Here is a 25,106-nt window from a genome sequence, read left to right as displayed (position 1 = left end):
AGAGAAGTATATACACTTAATGATAGAAGAAAAATCAAATGAAAAATTAATGTTAAATTTACTTGCTAAAATTTTCAATACCTAACTGTTTAGTCATGCTTAAATTTACTTGCTAAAATTTTCAATACCTAACTGTTTAGTCATGCACGGCCAAGCACAGGTATAAAAGGGTTTGTTGTAGTACTCTCCCAAAACAAAGCATTTTGCATAATATGATCAAAGGATCTAAAATGGCGAGGTCTTTGCCACTATGTTGTTACGTCATCTTATTATGCCTTATAGTGAGTGGGGTGGTTGCTCATGAACACCACCCGCGACCACGGCCACGATGGCTTCCGCGTTGGCGACGACCTCATAATCCCTTTCATCCTACACGGCCTGATAATCCCTTTCATCCTACACGGCCTGATAATCCCTTTAATCCTACACGACCTCATAACCCCCCACCACCACCCCCACGAACTCCCTCTCGTCCTACACGACCTAATAACCGGCCTCCACCACCACCCCCACGAACTCCCTCTCGTCCAAAACGACCTAATAACCCGCCTCCACCACCCCCACAAACTCCTTCCCGACCTATGCAACCCAGTAACCGCCCACCGCCACCACCACTTTCACAATTAACACCACCAAATATTTTATCACCCAGGTCGCCACCTTCACATTCTCCATCTCCATCGCTTTCTTCACCACAATCTTCCTCTCCTTCTACATTACCACTGTCTCCTTCACCAACAAAATCGTTTGGCAACACAACTCCTCCTCCTATATCATCAATTTCTCCTTCACCTACTCCTTCAAATTCAACTAGCCCTTCACCTCGTCCCTCTTTATCACAAACCCCATCTCCTTCTCCTTCACCGGCCTCTAAACTAATTGTTCCCTCTTCGCCTTCACCTTCTAATGCTAATAATAACTACACACCTTTGAATTCATCACAAAGTCCATCTCCTTCAGCATCATCATCTTTATCTCCTTCACCATCGCCTTCAACAAAAACTCCATCATCTCTTTCTCCTTCACCCTCAAAGCCAATTATAGCTCCTCGTCCTTCCATATCATCATCTTTTCCTCCTACCCATTCACCATTAGGTGCCATGAACTCCTCGCCTCCTCGTTCTTCAGAAACACCATCTCCTTCTCCTTCAGCTACTCTTTCAAATTCAATTAACTCCTCACCTCGTCCTTCTTTATCACACACTCCATCTCCATCTCCTTCACCCTCTAAACCAATTGTTCCCTCTTCTCCTTCACCTTCAAATAACAAAAATAACTCCTTACGTCCGAGCCCATCACAAAGTCCATCTCCTTCAGCATCGTCATCTTTATCTCCTTCACCATCACCTTCAACAAAAACTCCATCATCTCTTTCTCCTTCACCCTTAAAGCCAATTGTAGCTCCTCCTCCTTCCATATCATCATCTCCTTCTCCTTCACCTGCTCTTTCAAATTCAATTAACTCCTCACCTCATCCCTCTGTAACACAAACTCCATCTCCTTCTCCTTCACCCTCTAAACCAATAGTTCCCTCTTCTCCTTCACCTTCAAATGCCAAAAATAACTCCTTACATCCGAGTCCATCACAAAGTCCATCTCCTTCAGCATCGTCATCTTTATCTCCTTCACCATCGCCTTCAACAAAAACTCCATCATCTCTTTCTCCTTCACCCTCAAAGCCAGTTGTAGCTCCTCGTCCTTCCATATCATCATCTCCTTCTCCTTCACCAGCTCTTTCAAATTCAATTAACTCCTCACCTCATCCCTCTTTAACACAAACTCCATCTCCTTCTCCTTCACCCTCTAAACCAATAGTTCCCTCTTCTCCTTCACCTTCAAATGCCAAAAATAACTCCGTACATCCGAGTCCATCACAAAGTCCATCTCCTTCAGCAGCGTCATCTTTATCTCCTTCACCATCGCCTTCAACAAAAACCCCATCGTCTCTTTCTCCGTCACCCTCAAAGACTATTATAGCTCCTCGTCCTTCCATATCATCATCTTTTCCTCCTACCCATTCACCATTAGTTGCCATGAACTCCTCCCCTCCTCGTTCTTCACAAACACCATCTCCTTCTCCTTCAGCTACTCTTTCAAATTCAGTTAACTCCTCACCTCGTCCTTATTTATCACAAACTCCATCTCCTTCTCCCTTACCCTCGAAACCAATTGTTCCCTCGTCTCCTTCACCTTCAAATGCCAACAATAACTCGCTACATCAGAGTCCATCACAAGGTCCATCTCCTTCACCATCGCCTTCAACAAAAACTCCATCATCTCTTTCTCCTTCACCCTCAAAGCCAGTTGTAGCTCCTCGTCCTTCCATATCATCATCTCCTTCTCCTTCACCAGCTCTTTCAAATTCAATTAACTCCTCACCTCATCCCTCTTTAACACAAACTCCATCTCCTTCTCCTTCACCCTCTAAACCAATAGTTCCCTCTTCTCCTTCACCTTCAAATGCCAAAAATAACTCCGTACATCCGAGTCCATCACAAAGTCCATCTCCTTCAGCAGCGTCATCTTTATCTCCTTCACCATCGCCTTCAACAAAAACTCCATCATCTCTTTCTCCTTCACCCTCAAAGCCAATTGTATCTCCTCGTCCTTCCATATCATCATCTTTTCCTCCTACCCCTTCACCATCAGCTGCCATGAACTCCTCCCCTCCTCGTTCTTCACAAACACCATCTCCTTCTCCTTCAGCTACTCTTTCAAATTCAGTTAACTCCTCACCTCGTCCTTATTTATCACAAACTCCATCTCCTTCTCCCTTACCCTCGAAACCAATTGTTCCCTCGTCTCCTTCACCTTCAAATGCCAACAATAACTCGCTACATCAGAGTCCATCACAAGGTCCATCTCCTTCACCATCGCCTTCAACAAAAACTCCATCATCTCTTTCTCCTTCACCCTCAAAGCCAATTGTATCTCCTCGTCCTTCCATATCATCATCTTTTCCTCCTACCCCTTCACCATCAGCTGCCATGAACTCCTCCCCTCCTCGTTCTTCACAAACACCATCTCCTTCTCCTTCAGCTACTCTTTCAAATTCAGTTAACTCCTCACCTCGTCCTTATTTATCACACACTCCATCTCCTTCTCCTTCACCCTCTAAACCAATTGTTCCCTCTTCTCCTTCACCCTCAAATGCCAAAAATGACTCCTCACATCCGAGTCCATCACAAAGTCCATCGCCTTCAGCATCGTCATCCTTATCTCCTTCACCATCACCTTCAACAAAAACTCCATCGTCTCTTTCTCCTTCACCCTCAAAGCCAATTGTAGCTCCTCGTCCTTCAATATCATCATCTTTTCCTCCTACCCCTTCACCATCAGCTGCCATGAACTCCTCGCCTCCTCGTTCTTCACAAACACCATCTCCTTCTCCTTCAGCTACTCTTTCAAATTCAGTTAACTCCTCACCTCATCCTTATGTATCACAAACTCCATCTCCTTCTCCCTCACCCTCGAAACCAATTGTTCCCTCATCTCCTTCACCTTCAAATGCCAAAAATAACTCCCTACATAAGAGTCCATCACAAGGTCCATCTCCTTCACCATCGCCTTCAACAAAAACTCCATCATCTCTTTCTCCTTCACCCTCAAAGCCAATTGTATCTCCTCGTCCTTCCATATCATCATCTTTTCCTCCTACCCCTTCACCATCAGCTGCCATGAACTCCTCCCCTCCTCGTTCTTCACAAACACCATCTCCTTCTCCTTCAGCTACTCTTTCAAATTCAGTTAACTCCTCACCTCATCCGTATTTATCACAAACTCCATCTCCTTCTCCCTCACCCTCGAAACCAATTGTTCCCTCGTCTCCTTCACCTTCAAATGCCAAAAATAACTCCCTACATCAGAGTCCATCACAAGGTCCATCTCCTTCACCATCGCCTTCAACAAAAACTCCATCATCTCTTTCTCCTTCACCCTCAAAGCCAATTGTATCTCCTCGTCCTTCCATATCATCATCTTTTCCTCCTACCCCTTCACCATTAGGTGCCATGAACTCCTCGTCTCCTCGTTCTTCACAAACACCATCTCCTTCTCCTTCAGCTACTCTTTCAAATTCAATTGACTCCTCACCTCGTCCTTCTTTATCACACACTCCATCTCCTTCTCCATCACCCTCTAAACCAATTGTTCCCTCTTCTCCTTCACCCTCAAATGCCAAAAATGACTCCTTACATCCGAGTCCATCACAAAGTCCATCGCCTTCAGCATCGTCATCCTTATCTCCTTCACCATCACCTTCAACAAAAACTCCATCGTCTCTTTCTCCTTCACCCTCAAAGCCAATTGTAGCTCCTCGTCCTTCAATATCATCATCTTTTCCTCCTACCGCTTCACCATCAGCTACCATGAACTCCTCGCCTCCTCGTTCTTCACAAACACCATCTCCTTCTCCTTCAGCTACTCTTTCAAATTCAGTTAACTCCTCACCTCGTCCTTATGTATCACAAACTCCATCTCCTTCTCCCTCACCCTCGAAACCAATTGTTCCCTCATCTCCTTCACCTTCAAATGCCAAAAATAACTCCCTACATAAGAGTCCATCACAAGGTCCATCTCCTTCACCATCGCCTTCAACAGAAACTCCATCGTCTCTTTCTCCTTCACCCTCAAAGCCAATTATAGCTCCTCGTCCTTCCATATCATCATCTTTTCCTCCTACCCCTTCACCATCAGCTGCCATGAACTCCTCCCCTCCTCGTTCTTCACAAACACCATCTCCTTCTCCTTCAGCTACTCTTTCAAATTCAGTTAACTCCTCACCTCGTCCTTATGTATCACAAACTCCATCTCCTTCTCCCTCACCCTCGAAACCAATTGTTCCCTCGTCTCCTTCATCTTCAAATGCCAAAAATAACTCCCTACATCAGAGTCCATCACAAGGTCCATCTCCTTCACCATCGCCTTCAACAAAAACTCCATCATCTCTTTCTTCTTCCCCTTCACCATCTTTTGCCATAAATTCCTTGCGTCCGCATTCTTCACAAACACCATCTCCTACTTTTTCACCTTCATCAAAACCAACTATCTTTGCACCTCTTCCTTCTCAATTATCACCTTTATCTCCTTCTCCTTCCTCATTACTTTCTCCTAGCAATCATTCTCCACCAATTAAATCAAGCCCATCACCATCACCATCTCTTTCATTGGAAAGTCCATCATCTCCACCTGTCCCTAAAAGTTCACCGCCTCCCCCATCAACATCCACACCTCCACCACCTAGCCCAAGAATTCCATCACCACCTCCACCATCAACACCTAAACCCCCTCCACTAAATGCTCCCCCTCCACCATCCCGACATTCAAGATGCATCAAATTTTTTATCTTTAGAATTTGCTTCTGATCAAATCCAACATCACCCAGTCCTATATATATATATGCTCTAAACCTTCGTTTCACTATATATCACTTTCTTTCATTGTGCACCAGTCCTCCTTTTTTTGTGATCCACCAAACACACTCAAATATCCCATGAAGCATTACATCTTGATGGTCATTCCCATCTTATCATTTCTGATCATACCATAATATATTACCATACAATAATGCGCTACCTTATAATATTATGTTCTTGTGTAATAATGTACTATGAATAAGTGAAGTTTTATATTATGCTATGTTTGTTTGTTGTAATCTAAATTTGAATAATATATCCATTTACAGCATGATATTTTGCTTTTAAGATTGTTTTGGCTTGTTTTAATTTTTATATGGGAAAATGACAGAAAAATGAGTTTTTTGGATTTAGAAGTCCCAAAAGTCACTTGAATAGGAGAAATTTCGTTTTAGTTACGAACGACCAAATGAGAATTTTATAATTTGATAGAATGACCATATTACCCTCATAAACTTTAGGGGGAAAAAATCTTAAGACCCCTATCACACCGGCAAGCCGATGAAGCTATGTTGTGCTTAGTAAAAGTAATAGTAAAAGCATTACGCTTTCATATTGACAATTTTTCATAGTTAACATTACCCAAAAAACCTTATGTTCGTAAACTATCTTTCATAATTGGGGGATGCAACACCTAACTTTTGTTAGGATTATAGTTTTGATGATAACAAAGTCAGATAATTTGGGTTAAGTATTTTGATCGATCAACTGATCGATCAATCGTTTATCGCTAAAGTTTCAGATAATTTTTCAAATGTAAATCAGGTTTATAGTAGGTATTTGGATCGAAGAACTATTCGATAAGTAATTAATCGATAAAGTGATCAATTATCGCTAACGTGAAAATCACACAAGAGCAAGGTTAATTATCGATCAACTGATCGATAATATCAGATAAACAATCGAGTTACTGATAAGAGAACCAAATCTGAAGTGTATTTATCGATCAAGTGATCGATAAATCAGTCATCAATAACGACTTCGATAAAAGGTAACACAATCTACTTGTTCTGCACATTAATTCTGTTACCAATTTATCGATCATATTCTCGGTCATTTGTTTATCGATTACGTGTTCGAACTTTATGCTCTAACTCTCTGAATGCAGGTAATAAACTTCACTGATGGATCGATAATCTTATTGATCATAAAATTATCGATCACATGATCGATAATCAATGCCTCTATCTACTCTTATTTAGTTTTCCTGCAACCAAATTATCGATAACATTATCGATAAATTTAACTTGTTTGCATAAATAACTTTTCACATAACATGATCGATAAAGAGTCTAAGGATTGCTATATTCGCATTAACTTATGTTGAACTATTTTTCGATCACCTAATCGATCACTGGTTTTTCGATAATATGATCGATCATTCAATTCCCTGTAACTCATATTTTCACAAAACGTGATCGATAATCAGTTTCCTTGTCTTACAGGATTAAATTTCTCTTCTTACTTTATTCGATCATTTGTTCGAATATTCATTGATCGATCAACTGTTCGATCACTTCAGATAGTCTGTGTCTTTCATTGAATATATACATACCCATGGTTTATCAATAACATTATCCATCATACATTTATCGATAAGTTGTTCGATCATCAATGACTGAAGTTTCATTTCAATAACATTTGAATTATCGATAATCTGTTCGATCAAACAAGTGTTCGATCATGGAACGATTTCCTCTTGCTACGATAATTCTTAGAGTCAATGATCCAACACTTGATCGATAATATTGGTGATCTAATTCGAAAAGTCCTCATTCTGTTTATCGATAACTTGATCTATCATCAAGTAATCGATCATCTCTTCGATCAAACTAAACCAGAATGACTTTCTGTTCTTCTTACTGATAAATGATTTCGTCACAAATCTTTGAATGATAAATTTGTTTTCTCTTCTTTGTTCAAGATTAAAGTATTCACCGCAAGACTCTCATTTGTTCAAAGCTTAAAATATACAGATTAATGAAAACGAGTGCAACGGCTCTTCAACGGGATTACGTAGACTGCGACCTACAGTGTCAGAAGCTCAGACGCATTAATGGCGGAGCCGTTGAAACCAGCGAAACACGCAAACGGAGTCACAACGGCTAGAAGCTCTTCCGTCTAACGGCTACTTAACGATATCAACTATAAAAGGCGCGAAGAAGCATTAATGAGGAGATTGAATACCGGAACTACCACCTGCGATTATTTAGTGTAGCATTCAATACTCTGTTTTCATGTTACTACCGAGCATCAGTGTTTATCATTAAATTCACTCTGTAAGAGAGCCAATTACTACTCTTATTAAAAACTTGAGTGACACTCAAGAGTGTGGACTCTTGAGAGGGCTTGTATCCTTACGGGAGTAAGGGGGAGTGATTGAGCGATTCAATTACTGTACCGAGGCACCAAGAGCCCTGTCGATCTTGGAAGATAGTGAAATACTCAGAGGTGTTCTGGGGACTGGAAGTAGGTCACGTGGTTTAGACCGAACCAGTATAAATCTTGAGTCTCCTCTCTGCGGTTAATTTTCTCCTTACTCTGACTCTCTGTTTTTATTCAATACTGACACGCATTTGATTGTAAATTTTTGTAACTCACCCAATTCACCCCCCTCTTGGGTGAGATTGTTTCTAACAACTTTCTATATACTAAAAGGATCATTTTAACGTCTGTGAATCACCAACGGTAGGTTTCCGACCTGGAAAAAGACAGGAAATTTTTTTTATATCAGATACTAACTGAATACTAACGAGTGATTCACACACTTGAACCTTGTCTCTATTACTGATAATGTAGGCACACAGACATAAAATAATGCTACATATTTAGGTAGATATATTGGTCATCTCAGTCAATGGCCCTTACCTATATGCCAATAGTGCATACCTTCTTATGGAGAATACAAAATAATATTTACATAAAACAAGTAAAGTTACTTGCCCATATAAAATAGATAATAAAATAAATACCAACTTATCAAGATATTTTGCTACATATTTATAGAATATAACAGCCATCTCTGCTCTTCAACCAGCCCACCTTCTTCTTATACAACTTCCTTTCCCTTAACACCGTGTGCCTTTGCTGTATATCATGGAAGGGGGTGAGATTCTGGAGAATCCCCGTAGTAGTAATTTCCATCAAACATATATGCAGATTACATAAAGCATGCAAAACAAACCACATGGAACATAACCTTGCAAGCTATGCATAAAAAGCATTTAAGTGCAATGACACATAGTCATATCGATTAGCAGAATGTGCAATCAACGGCACATAAGGTCGGACATACAATGGCTTGTAGGGCCGCATAAATAATGGCTCATAAGGCCCCATATCTTTTAGCTGCACGTGATCACGGCTATTAACTCATGCAAGGAATTAAGGATTACATGTTCTCATACTTTTGAATAGCAATATGGCACAAACAGACATGTAGCAATCATACATAAATATAAGGTAGAAAAAAACTACTACTTGGTCCGCTTCCCTCCAAATCAAACCTTACCGTTCTCCTTTCTTTTTGCTTCTTGGTGGGCTTGAGCAGATACCAAAACCTATCATATTCATAAGGGTAGATCAATATTTGATCCAACTATAATTCATAAATTAAATAACTCTCTTTAAATCCCAAATCTTCTTTAATCTCTGCTCTTACATAATAGTTGGTCATCCTGGATAATTTTTCTTATTTAAACTATTCTCTTTGAAGGGTTTCCCTCCTTATCTCAACCCATATAGTTACTTTGCTTAGTAACTGGTCATCTTGATCAAAAATATTATTTTAGTTACTATATTTAAGGACTATATCGTGTCGATGCTGGCTCCACTTCATTTGAAGTTTCTAAACTCAATTTAATAACCTAAAATACTTGTTCAACATCCAAAGATACTAAACAGTAACTATATATTTGAGTTTTTATAACAACACATGCCTATACTCATGTACATCTCCAATGATTCACATAACCTTGCACTTGATCTGGAAGTATTTTCCAGATTTAAAAGCATACTCCTACATGCATATATTCTCCCATAGCCTCATAATCCTCTTATACAGACTTTAATCTATGCCAACATATACTCTAATCATTGAAATTTCTATTCATCAGTTAGTAGCCTCAAGCAATCTCAACCATAAATTTTAAATCAACTACTCTATCTTTCATAATCTATGAATTATTCCTAACTTCAAGACTATCCTTTAAAACTTAATATAATCAATCTTCAACTACAATTTATATAACAAAATCACTATTTATTCTATGTGCAGACATCAAACAAACCCCATGCTCAAGCCTTCAATTCATAACCCATAGTACCAAATTCCAACTTAACAATCCATTATTTTATTATTCACCGACTATATTCCCTTATTTCCCCATTTCCTAGATTCATGAAAATCATCTTTAGTAGAATTAATTCCTTTTTAATTTCAACACAACCATTCAGGCCTATCACCAAATGTTCACTAACATAATTACTGCTTCAACTTCATATTAAAACTCCCCCTCTAAAAAGAATATATTTCCTATTTAACGTTCTGATTGTAAAAATATACAACAAGCCTCTCGATCAACACCCAAATACTCACACTTACTTCCACAATCACCATTTCTTAATTAATCCTTTCCTATTACCCATAGTTTATTCACACACTTGCTTCAAACTCGTTTAGAATCCTTTAATTATCTATTTGCTTTTGTTATACGTTACACAGCCCCATTCAAAATCTGGAATTTTCCATATTCAAAATACATTTCTCGAACCAGCCTCAATAATCACAAAAGCAAAATAAACACCATCCAAGCTTATATACATTTATGTACATATATCCTCCTCTCAATAACCAGTAAACCCGAAACCATTTAACTATGCAATTTCTGTTCCTACAAACATGACCGAGACGCACATATACAAATATATATATAACACATTTATCTAAAACGTGTTTTGCTCTTTCTAGTCCTATAAATCGAACCACTCATCTCTTACTCGTATAGTATTATTCTACCCATTAAACTATGTTCTCAAGCTTGTTTTTTTTGCTTTCGACTAACACTCAGCATAACGAAACCGAAATCTTTCTCATTACAAGAACAAATCTGATTCTATCTTCATGAGCTATATAATCTCTGTTTCAGTCAAATGAAAACAGAGTAAAAAATCCCACATGCAAACCATTCAACACACTCCATCAACACAAACCATTTTCATCTTAAACCAACGACCCACTCCCTTGCTCGGACAGCAATAAACAAAGGAAAAGAACACATGCAACCAGTCACACAAGCAACCCACTCCCCGCTTATACTTCTCATTTCTTGCCTTCATCTACTGAAGCCGACACACACCCAAAGCTTAGAAACACAGCACACACAAGCACCTTCAGGATCCCACGGCGCATGCATATATATATATATATATATATATATAAGAAACGTCCTTCTCTTCCCTTTAACCTCTGTTTCGGTCCACATAAACAGAGACGAAGAGGGAAACCTTCAGACCGAAAGAGACGCATGAAATTTTCAGACTGACATGCAGTCTTCAACCCAACATGCAAGATCAAAAACCAGTATCAAATACCTCAATCTAGCTATAGGACATGAACTCATTGGTCCTCCTCTTCGTTTCTTCACTTTCTCTCACTAAAACGTATCTCGCTCTCTTCCATCACAGCCCAGAACACGCAGATAACGGAAAGGAAAATGGCGGAAGATTGATCAGGAGGCTCAGCTTGCAAGGTTAATCGGCTTGCATGTAACTCAAACACCTCCGATCACTCCTCCAGCTCCGCCATGCTCTGCTTCTCTAGTGCTCTCTCTCTCTCTCGCCCCCCTTCTCTCTCTGTTTCAAAACTCGGGCAGTAATGAAATGGGGAAGAAAATGAATTTTGATGGTTATAAGGATGGAGCAACACGTGAGTGTGCGTGTGGCTGATTGTCTTGAACATTTTGCCCTTCACAATAAACCTTGTCTTCACTTTGATCCTTTCTATATTTTTCTGAACCTAGAGAATAAACACAGAAATTATTTCACGATGTTTTATATGGATTTTCCTTATCCATTAGCTTTTATGACCCTTAAAATAATTTTCATAAAAATTTCAGGCCAAAAATTATCTCCCGACTATTTTTCCTGAATTTTCCAAGAAAATAGTCTTAATTCTAGAAATTAAATCCTTAATTCATTTTAAGGATTTTATGCCTCAATTAGCTTCTTTACTATCTCAAATGATTTTCCTAAAATTTTCAGATTAAATATAAATCTCTAAGTATTTTTCCATAATTTTCAGAGAAAATAAACCATTTTTCTCTTAGAATTATCTATTAAAATTATTTAAGCCATTTTTGGGGAAATAATTTTTCCAAAATATCTCTAAACCCTGAGAATCAGTATTCCATGCTTTTCCCCAATTTTATTTGGCCATCAAATAATTTTAATGAATTTTCTCTTTTCTACTCATCTTGAGTCAAAAAATTCAGGATGTTACAGGGGAAAATCTAAATTATGCTTCCTAGTTAATTATATTAAGATTAAGGAACAAATGAGCTCATAATATAAAACACTTACATTCCTTGAGCTTAGAATATATATAATTTCTCATTACTGTTTATATACTGTACTAAACGTAAACTTTTTGGATATATTTTAGAAAAATTTACAAGCGTCTGGCAGAAATTTTGATAGAATTTCTTGTCAAAGTAGGACCTTTCAAAAATTCTAGCAACTACACAGCATTGTGTAGTCAAGAGGAGCTCTCCATGCCAGCTAATAACCTAAATATATTCACAAGAACGAATGTTATGTATACATCTAGCCTACATGGAGCACATAATAATTACAAAACTAAATACATAAGTTTAAATTTACAATGTTGATTAGAAGTTGTCCATAACGAATCAACAAGCTTTTGACTTAACAATATATAATAAAAGCCCCATATTGATTATTTGCCGGAGGTGTTGGGTTAGCTACAGTATTTAGTGCCAAAAATATTTTCTAGTGAACAATGTCTTGTTTAGAAATTAATGAAATACCAAAAGAAATAAATTTAGCACGTATATATGACTTTGTATACTAAAGACATGAAAATTATGTTCAACTTCTGAATTGAACAAGCATGAAAACAAGTGAAATTATATAAAAGATTATTAAATGAACAAAATTAAATAAATGATAAAATAACTTGTTTATAAAAATCCATTCATAAAAATTGGAAAACTCATTTTTCAAGAAGGATTTTAATTGCATATATAATGGATTGCAACAAGCATGGACACACAATCCATGAGCATACATAATCAATTAAGTGTGAACTATGAAAACAAACGTGAGCACATATAGTTCATAGTGATAGGCGTAACCCAGTCATAAAAACAAGTGTGAGAATGATGCCTATAAATACCAAATGTGAGTATTATGGCCACAAATAATCTAGTTATATGTTAAGGATTGATGCTACTGCTGTTAACGACTAGCGTTATGTTCTATACTTAATCCTTTGAAAAATGTTTTAAAGCATGCCTGGAATCAAATTACCCTCATTCAATGAAACGATATCTCAAATTAAAAATTACAAATGATATCTCAAAAGTTTTTTTTAAAGTAATTCCACATCTATGCCACCTCCAGCACAAAATCTTAAAGGTTTATTGTAACACCTTATGTTTATACCAATTAACTTGCCTTGTAGAAGCATTTGGAATCACTTTTGAAGACTACAAGTTATGAAAAATCAAGTTTGAAAATTTTCTTTTGCGGATTACTATTCATTGTAACCCAAAAATGTGGCAAACTTTGAAAATTCATAACTAATTGTAAAAAAAATCAAAATCGAGTGATTCCAAGTTCTATGAAAAGCTCTTTGGATAAAATTTTGAGAAAAAATAGTTTATGGACTGATTGCTTTAAAATTCAAGCCCAGTTTTTCTTGAAAAAGTTACTGTTCATATGGTTATTTTTCCATTTTTCACTTATTTTAGCCCAACTTTGAAAGGGCATAACTTTTTGTGTGGTTATCAGATTCAGGTGAACCAACTCTCATCTTAAAGAGAAAAATCCCATCTATTTGTTGACCAAATCTCATGGCTATACTCACTCGATTGCTTAATTTGACTTTGGTCAAAGTTTAGGTCCATAATGTTGACTTTTATCCCCTTTGGAAGGATAAATTGTCTTACTTGACCAATTACTTGCATACTAATTCTCCTACCACATAATCATGCATATCGGACAACACTAGCATGCTTTCACATATTAACACATAAGCTAGCATATATCCATAACTTAAAACCTTAAAGCATACCCTTAATTACATTTATCCAACATAAGGTTTTTCTTCATTCTTCTTCTTCTTCTTAAGGCAAACTTAACTCTCCACTATAGCCACTTCTTTTCCTTTGCTCTTGGAGGTTGAGGGCCCTAGGGTTTGTTAAGTATGGGGGTAAGATTCTTGGGGAATCTTAGTAGCACATTGCATACATTACTATGGTTACACATCACAATGTAATTCAAGCTACATGCATACATACATACTTGAGTATTATGTACTTGCCATGAAAAAACATAACATCATAACATAACATATCATCTCAACCTTGCATAAACCAAGGTATACATGCATGGAGGTATTGTCACACCCTGATAATTTTATTCTAATTGATGAATGATTTGTGACTGACTACGGTCAAGTAGTATAGTAGACTGGTAGAGGATCCAGGCTATGAGGAAAATCAGGATAGGGACATAACGGTCATTTTTGAAAAGATCGGTCAAGAAAGGGTAGTATTGGAAATAATGTCCAAAATTCCTGAAAATTCCCAGAAAATCATGAAAAATAGAAAGGAGGGTACAGAATAATGTTTGAGGCTTAGAAGATGAATATAAGATTAAAAATAATTTATCAGGGAATTATTTGTAATTATTGGAATTTTTGGTTAATTAAGGAAAATTAGCCAATTTCCATTGTTTAAAATATATAGAGGCCTCAAAAATTCAAGGAAAATAGGGATAAATTATGTTACATATTATCCTAATTTATAAAATTACTTCCCACCTTTGGATGTACAGAGGTTAGCTAAAGAATATTTATTACCGAATTATTATCGGTAGAATAGTGATTTTTGACGGAAGAAATTTAGAAAATTATAGAGGGAGGTAAAATTTGAGAAAAATCATGGAATACCCTTGGAATGAGGGGAATTTAATGAGGTATTGAAATCAAAATTTTGTGACAGTAAATTGTACAGGATTGTTGGAAAATCAGACCGGAAATACACAAATAATCAGTGGATTGCACTGAATATTGGATGAGTCATTTTTTTTCAATATTAAGAGTAATATTTCGGCCAAAAATAAAGGGGGAGGACAAAGTTGGAATTTTCCAAATTGTTCAAGGGCATAAAGGGAAATAAGAGACAAAACATTAAAATAATATTTTATTTCCACATGAAAATCACATGGTGATTAGGTGTCCATCCATGTGTCAACTTTTTATGGTGTGTGCCCTAAGATTTTTCCATGTGTAAAGTAGAAAAAAATGGACGGCCGAGATCGCATCTTTTTCCCGAAGGGCATTTTTGGAATTTTGAAATATCAAAGCCTATAAATACCCCCCTTCCATGAAGAATTCGGCCAAAGTGGTTTGCATGAGAGGGAATGTTGTGTTCTTGAGTTCTAGGAGAGAGAAAGGAATAAAGAAGAGAGAGAAAGGGAGAAAGCAAAGTTAGACACCTCTAATCGCCGATTAAGAGCTAATTAAGGTACGTTTACCTCCCTAAGTGTTAATTATTTTTAGTTAATTATTTATTTGAGGAAGATTAGGATTAATTACCTTGATTAATTATGGTTTAGTGATAGCTAAGATTAATCATGTTATTTGATTAAAGATTAGTAAGTAATTAAGGTTAGCTACCTTGATTAATTAGTAATTAGTGATTAGTTATGCTAATTGAAGGATGATTAATTAATGGTTAATCATATTGATTAGAGAATGAATAATGGTTAATCATGTTGATTAGAGAATGATTAATGGTTAATCATGTTGATTAGAGAATGATTAATGGTTAATCCATAAGGGATTAGTGACTTAATCTTAGAAGATTATGTTGTACTAATGACTATGTGACTTGAGGACCTTAATTAAATATTGGATTAAGGATTAAGGGTTAGTGATTAACCAAGAAAGCATGATTAATCATGGATTAAGGAAGAATTCCATGACCTTAATTGAGGATTAAGGCTTGGTCAAACCAAAGTCAAAGGTTTAGGAAAGGTATACAGAAATTATAAATTGAAAGGCACAAGGGTGGCATTATATAGAGAAAGAATTGTATACTGAATATGGAATTTACCATACCCTTATTGTATGGTTGATAGGCAATTTTCTGGAAACCTAAGAGGATCTCAAGCAAGGAAACAAGGAGGAAACATTAAGCGTGGAATTGAGGTAGCGTGAACTTGCAATTATTTTGTTGATCTGCATTTGGTGTTTCTGCTATGTGTGTTTATGTGCCATGAGAATGTTTATGCCCAGATGATGTGAACTCCTTGCAATGTATGCCTTGGCTCTTGCATGATTGAGTTTTGACCAGAATGATTATATGCTCCATGATATGATGACATGGATACAGAATGGTTATGGCATGGCATAAAGACTGGCAATGTTATTTTACTGCATGTAGCATGACATCTTATACATGTTGACTTGATGGTTGTATGTTCAATGCTACTGGGATTTCTATGAAATCTGATTCCTCCTATAACATGATATCCTAGGTGCCACTACTGCCAAGGAGAAGGGAAAGGAAATAATCATGGCTTGAGGAAGTTATGGGTTATGTATTGTATTATACGGTTTTGAACCTTTCTCTTTCAAGCCATGTAAGCATACTCTGATCATGAACACATGATATGATAACCTTTTCTAATGTATATTAATGGTAGAGTAGCTTTATATGTGATTATGGTATGCTTATAGTGTAAAACGAAATGCTGTTAGAATTAGTGAAAAAGGGGATAAAAATGGTCTAGATTTGACCAAACTTTGACCAACGAAGACCCTAGACAAATGGTTGAATTTTTCCCTGAAATTTCGCATGCAAATAGATCTTATTTTTCCATTTAAAATGAGTGGTAAATCGTCACAATCAGAGCTCTGTGCAAGAAGTTATGCCTTTTCGAAGTTAAGCAAAAATCCTGGAAAATAGAAAAATGACCAAATGAACAGTACTTTTCGAAATTAAAATCGGATGCGTTTCTGATTACATTGGAACCTGAGATCATTTTTCCTTGATAGGTGATGTTAAGAGCTTCAAGTGAGACTTGGAACGACCTTGTTTTGATTTTTCTAGAATTAGTTATGATTTTCCAAAGTTATGCCAAGTTTAAGGTTACAGTGAATAGTAATGCGGGAAAAGGAATTTTCAAATTCAGATTTTTCAACCCGGTAACCTTAAATTGCACTTCCGAATATCTTAACTTGGCACAATATAAGGTCGTAAACGTAAGGTGTTACAGGTATCATGGCATAACATCATAACACATAGCAATGAACATACAATGTATAGTAACTCTAACAAGCAATGGAATGCAAAAGCTACCTTGTTGGCTTTCCTTCCTCTTGAACTCTTTTCTCTTGACTAGATCTTTGCCTCTTTGTTGTGTATAGCCTATTAGGCAACCAATGACACAACATTAAGCATTACTTCAACTCCATAACTTAACATAACCCCTTAAACCCCTTTTTTCTTGACTTTTAGGGTTTATTTTTTTAGCTTTGATTCTTGAACTTTCTTGGGGCTTTCCTACATAATTTTTCATATAGAATCCATTTATCATATTATTTTTATGAAAATCCAATCCCTTCCCATTGAACTTGACTTGACCGAACCATAGGGATAAATAGGTTCAAAATTTTTATTTAAATTTTTAATGCTTCCAACATCCCTTTCTTGGTATATACCTACACTAAATCATCATTTGAACTCATTGGAAGCATCAAATTGAATTGAAACATATTCCCTCCTACATTTCTCAATTTGGCCAGACCATATATATAATTATAGGGAAAAGGATTCTCAACAAAACTAACATGTAATCACTTAATCCTTGACCTTTAACCATGCTTAATCTTAACCATACTTCATCTAAACCATTCCCTATCATTTTGATAAAATTTGGGCAGCACTTCCCCTTAGGAAAATGACTTTCCGTCATCATTAAAATAGCACAAAACCCACATATCATTATTATACTTGAAATAGGAGAGTTGTAGAAGCTTACCTTGCTTCCAAATGACTTTCTCTCACTAGAAATCTTCACTCTCTCTCTCTAAACAAAAATTTGCAAGAAATTTCCTACTTGAAAGGCTTCACACAAAATGAACATGTGGGAGGGGGTATTTATAGGCTTCCTTTTTCATTAATTCCACATTTGCCCTTCTTGCATAAGACTTAATCTTAGCCCTCCAATTTTTACCTCTTTCCACATGTACAAATCTTAGGCTATGTGGCTTAATATGTTAACACTTGGATGGTGAGTCATTAGGGCTTATGTCATCTTTCTTATCCATTAAGATTAATTAGGCTTTAACCAAGGTTAACTCTCTTAATTCCTTGATTAACTTGGCTAATTACCCTTCTAGAAACTTTTGACTTTTCAAAGATAAATGGTTAAATCCTAGCCATCCAATGAACCATGTTTGCCACGTGTCACGATCCTACGGAAGATGACTTAACTATAATCATTTTACTTATCCCTAATTAAATTTTAATCTAACTTGATTTAGTATTTTTTTTCCTTTTCTTTTTATTTTCTTTTTCCCTTCTTGGCCAATTTGGGCGTGACATGTGTCCTTGACATTCTATCAAAAATTTTACCACCCCGGTTATTCTGAAAGTCTACTGAATCATAATATAATATTGGTTTATTTTATCTGATAGCCAAAAAATTCTAGTATCTCAGAATTCTTATATCAGATCACCATTAATTATATCTCAGTAAAGGGAACTTCCTTGATTAATTTCATAATTTTTCTCCCCATATAACTCTTTAAATTGCCGTTTTCGTAAAAACAGACAATCTACCGATATTAATTTAGCTTTAATTTCAATTAAAGCTAACCTCCTCATCATTTAGGGCTAGAAATAATTTTATAAATCTCCATAATTCCTAAATGAATTTCCTTTAATTTTTCATAATTTTCTGAGATCTCTAGGTATTTTTAATAATTGATATTGGCCAATAAAAGGCACATATATGGCACCACCTTAGAGGAGCAGAGGGAAAAAAATAGTCAACACTATTGACCAATTAGTCAACCTTATTGAGTCACATAGTAGAAATTTTGCTCTATCGGGTAGATAGGGAATTGTCTAACACTTACCTGTATTGCATTCTAATTTTTCTACTGCCCATAAAATATCTTCTGGTGACTCATATGATGACTCATCACCCTCATAAATGAAGCACATGGGAAAGAAGAAGGGAATTCAAGTTGAACTTGTCTTTCTCAAAATATCTGAGATATTTTCTAACTTTGTCTCCTAATTAAGGGACATTAATTATTTAACATTTGACTGGAGTATTTTATTCAATCCTGAACTCCAAAAATTCATCTATTTATACCATAAAATCTGTTTAATTCTGTAGAAAATCTCTGAATCTTCTCAGATCATAACTCAGACCATAAGTATTTCCTTTTAAATTTCCCATAACAAACCCATAAACTGTAGTTCTGGCCTTAAAAAATATTAAAGCCATTCTGCTGGCCTTCTAGGATCGAGACTAATTTTATAAATTCTATAGCCTCTTAGATCATACATCCCCATTTTACCATAATTTTCTGAGGTTTCCTTATGACTCAAACAATTAAATCTACCTCTACATCTCAAACTGAGCTATAAACTTATAAATTCCTTTTAAGTCAACTCAAGAGCATTTTCATCATTTCTCCTCATATACAGGCCTTAAAATGTCATTTCCATTTTCTGGAATTTTCTAGAATTTTTGGGTATTACTTCCATTTTTACCTATTCCTGGCCGAAACTTTTCAAAAATTATGGTTTTGCCCCTAGTCAAGTAAACCTCATAACTCACCCTATTATGGCCTCTATCATAACCTTTGGTTTGAACTAACCTCTTTTCCCATTTCTAGGCCTTGAGACTTCACTAGAGCCTCTAACTTTCTTTACATTTTAGTCCCTGTACTTTCTCTATTTACAGTTTAGTCCCTAAAACCCTTCAACATTCTTTTTACATTTCTGGGACTCCTGCTCATAGGGATTTAGTAGCCTACCTATCTTAGGCTAATCCGTGTATTCTTAGGCCAAAACTTGGGATGTGACATTTATCACATACATCTTCCACATTTGTGTCTCTCTAGCACCAACTTTGAGAGGTTCAACTCCTCCTCCTTCGACATCTATGCCCCTTAACTGCCAAAAGCAAGAGGTAAACCTCTCCCCTGCCCATATCTATGACTCCTCAATCCCCAAGCTTAAGAGATTCGCCTCCTTCCCCATCAAGACCCATGCCATGTACACCTCCAAGCCTTAGAGGTTCATCATCTTCACCACTAACATCTTTGCCCCCAACAGCACCAACACTGAGAGATTTAACTCCACCACTATCAATATATTTGCCTCCTCCATCGTCAAAAGTGAAAGGTACAACTCCTCCTCCTTTTCACATCTATGCCCTCTCTGCTCTAGATGTTCACTGCCTCCCCTGTCTCTATCTACCCCAGCTCAACCACCTAGCACAACAAGTTCACCACCTCCCTAACCCATATCTGTGCTACCTCTATTTACAAGCCCGAGGCGTTCACCTTTTTGCCCTAAAATATCACATCCTGTTAATTTTAATCTATTAAATGAGAAATTTAGAACCAATCAAGGGCCAGATAAAATAGTAGAAGTAAAGACAAAACAACTTTCGAAGTGAAACCCAGGTAGGGATAAGACTGTCATTTTGAAAAGTTTCGATCAACGAAGAACAGTAATAGAAATTATGCCTAAAATTCTTAAAATTTTTTGAAAATTCAGGAAAAATGGAATAAAGTGTCTAGAATAGTATTTGAGGTCCAAAAAGTGAAAATAGGAAAAAATAATTTATTAGAGAACTTTATATAATTATAGGTATTTTTAGCTAATTAAGAGAAAATTAGCCAAAGTGAATTATTTTAAATATATAGAGGCATCAATTATTCAAACAAAAATAAGAAAAAATTAGTTGAGAGTTTACAATAGGTTGAAAAATTACACCTAACCTCTAAAAGTGCAGAGGTTAGCTTTAAATAATTTAAAGCTAAATTATGTCGGTAAAAGGCCTATTTTGGAAAATTTTGAATAGAAGCAGTTACAGATCGAATTTTTACCTGAAAAAATTGATGAACTTCTCTTCAATAAAAGAGAATTGATGGCATAGACAAACAAATGTTTGGACCTTCTGGATTAGACAGAATCTAGGAAAAATTTAACTGACACAGTGAAATTATACAGTGGAATAACTTAAAACTTTGTGGGACAACTTTTTCTCTTAATTTTCTGTAATTTTTGGTGTCATTTTATGAGAGGAGGGGAAGGTTGGAATTATGCCATTTGTTAAGGGGCATAATTGAAAGAGGTTAAATTATAATTTTATATTAGGTTTTCATCATATGTTAGAAAGGCAAGAGGACACATGGCATGATCAAGAGGTGGAAGACATGATCATGAGACAAGTGGTCATGGGAATTTTAGTAATTTACTAGGGACAAAATGGGAAACTTATGGCAAAAATTTTGTTTGCAAATACCTCCCCACACACATAATTTGGCCAAAAATAGGGAAACCAAAGGAGAGAAGGCTTAAATCAAAGGGAAAAGAAAGAGAACAAAGAAGAAAGTAACCAAATCAATTTCAAGGCAAAACACAAGGTAAGTTAATTAACGATTGTTTTAAGAGTTTAATTGCCTTAATTAATGATTGATTTAGATTTAATTTTGATCGAGTTTGATGGCCAAAAACCACCTAAGATAATGTGCTGGCCAAGATGTTATATAACTTGATATGAATGATTAGAAGATGGCTTAGGATTTAAAGGATAGAAAAAGGTTGAAACTTGTGTTATAACTTAATTTACGGAAGAATTCTAACTTGTTACATGTGTGTGTGTATCTCGGCCAAGATGAGAACATGAGTTAAGGTTTGATTCATGTTATTTGATGCTTCCAATAAGTTTAGAAGATGAAATTGTGTAGGATCATGTTGAGAAAATGTGTTTGGAAGTATTAAAATTGAAAATGAAATTTTAAGCCCAAGAACCCTACCTCTCAGCCAAGTGTGAAACTAGGGAAGGAGTTAGAATTTGATGAGTCTAAGTTTAAATATGGATTCTGCATAAAATCTAAGTTTACATATGTTGGAAAATCATATGAGACTTATGTTAAAAAAGGTGATACAAAAACCCTAAAATCAAAGATAAGGGTTAGAGTTTATGTCAAGTCAATTCATTGATGTTGTTTGGGTTGAAATTTAGAATGCCTTGTTGTGTAATTGATAGGCATTGTCCATTGGCAAGAAGAGACTCAAGAACAAGGGAAAGAAGTAAGAATCAAGTCTTGATACAGGGTAGTAAAAGCTTACAATTTTAATGTTACTTTGCATTGGGTATTTGCTATGTGTTTTTATGCCATGATGTGGTTGAACTAGCTATGATGTAATGTGTTTAACTCTTGCATTTTATACCCTGACAATTTGCATGATTGAGTTATTTGAAGATATGATAATGTGCTCCCTTTTCATGGCATGATAATGTTGAAAATTGCATGAACATGTGAAGGACATGTAGCATGATATAACTTACATTATTAGCATTATAATTATTGTTCTTTGCTACTGAGATTTCTTTGAAATCTCACCCCTCTTTATATCCACATGACGCCACTAGGAGCTAGCTCTTGAAGGGATAAGAAAAGAATGTGGGAAGCTTGAGGCCAATTTGCATGAGATGTCTGTGTTTATGAACATGTTATGTAATTATGAACTTTTAAGTAAGGCTATGTAATTTTATGTAACTTTGATGAATGGTTGTAAGAAACAATCATCCTATTTCTAAGAAGTTCAATTAGGCATGAATATGTGATTTTATCGACAGAATTAGGTAATGTTACATGATCATGGCCTAAATACCTTAAGATAATGTTCGAAATGCTTTAAAATTCATGAACTTCTAGCAACAACTTTTCTAGTCAAATGATGGTGAGATTTGGTGAACTCAAAGCTCACATTTCAAGTTTTAAATAGAATGGTAGACCACTTAATTTGGAGCTATGTACAAAAAGTTATGAATTTTTGAAATTAAAAAGCTGAAAATTAGAAATTTACCAATATAAATAGTGCTCTTTGCATACAATATGAAGTCCGAATAGTAAAGGAAATAATCCAATGAGTATTTTTCTATGTAAAGAAATGAAAGAGTTTCAAATAGAACTTGCAACCATCTCATTGCAATTTTTCTAGAATTAGTAATGAATTTTTAAAATTGGCCAAAAGTTTAGGGTTACCAAATGAATAGTAACTTGAGAAAGTGATTTTTCAAAGTCAGATTTTTTAAGCCTAATGCCATACAATGTAATTCTATTTGACATATTTTGGCTCCATATATGGTAATTAGGCTATGATGTTACATACTATATCTACACCACCTCCACTACCAAACCTTAGGGGTTCATCACCGGCACCATCTGCAACATCTTGAATTTTCAAACTTTAGAAGAACCAGAAAAATAAAATTATCAAAATTATTTAATGCATTTGAAAATTGGGGTAAATCATGAAGTAATAATATTGGAGACTTAGAATTTTATGAAAAACTTTATTCCCCAAAAAGTGGCTTAAATAATTTTAAAGTTAATTTTCAAAATTAAAAAGGCTATTTTCTTGAAAATTCAAGAAAAAATAGCTAGAAGATTATTTCTGAGTTGGAATTTTTAGGATAATTATTTTATGAGATAAAAAGGCTAATTGGGACATAAATCCTTAAAAATAATTAAGATATATTTTCTTGAAAAATCAAAAAAATTACTTAGGAGTTCATTTTTTACCCAAAATTTTTAGAGAAATTATTTTATGAGTAGAGAAGTTAATGGAGGAATAAAATCGATATAAGACTTTGTGGATGAATTCCAAGATTTATTCTCATTTCAGAAAATAGAGGGAAAGAGGAAGGACGAGCTTGGAAATGAGAAAGATTAGAGGGTCAAACCGATCTTTTCGACATCTCGCCCATTGGCAAGAAGAGACTGAAGAACAAGAGAAAGGAAGCAAGAATCAAGTCTTGATACTGGGTGGCAAAAACTTACAATTTTAATGTTACTTCATATTGGTTATTTGCTATTTTTTTTTATACCATAATGTGGTTGAACTAGCTATGATGTAATATGTTTAACTCTTTGCATTTTATGCCCTGACAATTTGCATGATTGAGTTGTTTGAAGATATGATAATGTGCTCCTTTTCCATGGCATGATAATGTTGAAAAATGCATGAAAATATGAAAGACATGTAGCATGATATAACCTTACATTATTAGCATTATAATTATTGTTCTTTGCTACGGAGATTTCTTTGAAATCTCACCCCTCTTTATATCCACATGACACCACTAGGAGCTGACTCTTCAAGGGATAAAGAAAAGGATATGGAAGCTTGAGGCCAATTTGCATGAGATGTCATGCAACTATGTGTTTATGAACATGTTATGTAATTATGAACTTTTAAGCAAGGCTATGTAATTTATGTAACTTTGGTGAATGGTTGTAAGAGATGATCATCCTATTTCTAAGAAGTTCTATTAGGCATTTATATGTGATTTTATTGACGAAATTAGGTGATGTTATGTGATCATGGCCTAAATACCTTAAGATAATGTTGGAAATGTTTCAAAATTCATGAACTTGTGGCAAGGACTTTCATTGTCAAATGATGGTGACATTTGGTGAACTCAAAGTTCACATTTCAAATTTTAAATAGAATGGTAGACCACTTAATTTGGAGCTATGTGCAGAAAGTTATGAATTTTTGAAATTAAGGTAAAAAGCCAAAAATTAGAAATTTACCAATATAAACAGTACATTTTGCATAAAATATAAAGTCGAACGGTAAAGGAAATAGTCCAATGAGTATTTTTCTATGTAAGGAAATGAAAGAGTTTCAAATAGAACTTAGAACCACTTTACTGCAATTTTTCTAAAATTAGTTACAGATTTTTAAAATTGGCCAAAATTTTAGAGTTACCAAATGAATAGTAACATGAGAAGGTGATTTTTCAAAGTTAAATTTTCTAAACCTAAAGCCATACAATATGATTCTGTTTGACATATTTTGGTTCCATATATGATAATAGGTTGTGATGTTACATACTAAATCTACACCACCTCTACTACCAAACCTTAGAGGTTCATAGATTTATAAGTAGAGAAGTTAATAGAGAAATAAAATCTATATAAGACGTTGTGGATGAATTCCTAGATTATTCTCATTTCAGAAAACAAAAGAAAGGACGAGATTGGAAATGAGAAAGATTAGAGTCAAACTGGTCTTTTCGACATCCCGCCACCTATTTAAGCCCTCCGAATTATCTCCCCTCTCATTTTTCACCGCTGCCTACGCCTGAAACGGAGAGAGAGAGAGTAGAGAGAAA

At 35.6% G+C, this 25,106-nt stretch overlaps 2 protein-coding genes across 2 annotated transcripts; both read left to right on the top strand.

Moving 5' to 3' along the window:
- Positions 1-230: 230 nt before the first annotated feature.
- LOC114744726 (mucin-2-like) lies at positions 231-3,681 on the top strand. Its single transcript, XM_028932900.1, has 2 exons — positions 231-3,437; positions 3,673-3,681. Exons 1-2 carry the CDS (start codon positions 231-233, stop codon positions 3,679-3,681), a joined length of 3,216 nt encoding a protein of 1,071 aa, XP_028788733.1.
- Positions 3,682-4,367: 686 nt separating this feature from the next.
- On the top strand, positions 4,368-5,363 carry LOC114744737 (vegetative cell wall protein gp1-like). Its single transcript, XM_028932909.1, has one exon. It carries the CDS (start codon positions 4,368-4,370, stop codon positions 5,361-5,363), a length of 996 nt encoding a protein of 331 aa, XP_028788742.1.
- The last annotated feature ends 19,743 nt before the right edge of the window (positions 5,364-25,106 follow it).

This window comes from Neltuma alba, unplaced genomic scaffold (genome assembly GCF_004799145.2).
Source record: "Neltuma alba isolate B1F8T4 unplaced genomic scaffold, ASM479914v2 tig00000743_pilon, whole genome shotgun sequence".
NCBI classification, from domain to species: domain Eukaryota; kingdom Viridiplantae; phylum Streptophyta; class Magnoliopsida; order Fabales; family Fabaceae; genus Neltuma; species Neltuma alba.
The sequence above is the reverse complement of the archived record's forward strand: the minus strand, read 5'-3'. Positions and strand labels throughout refer to the sequence as shown.

Excerpts from the sequence above, each read along its gene's own strand:
- LOC114744726 (XM_028932900.1), top strand. The coding sequence starts at position 231 with ATGGCGAGGTCTTTGCCACTATGTTGTTACGTCATCTTATTATGCCTT.
- LOC114744737 (XM_028932909.1), top strand. The coding sequence starts at position 4,368 with ATGAACTCCTCGCCTCCTCGTTCTTCACAAACACCATCTCCTTCTCCT.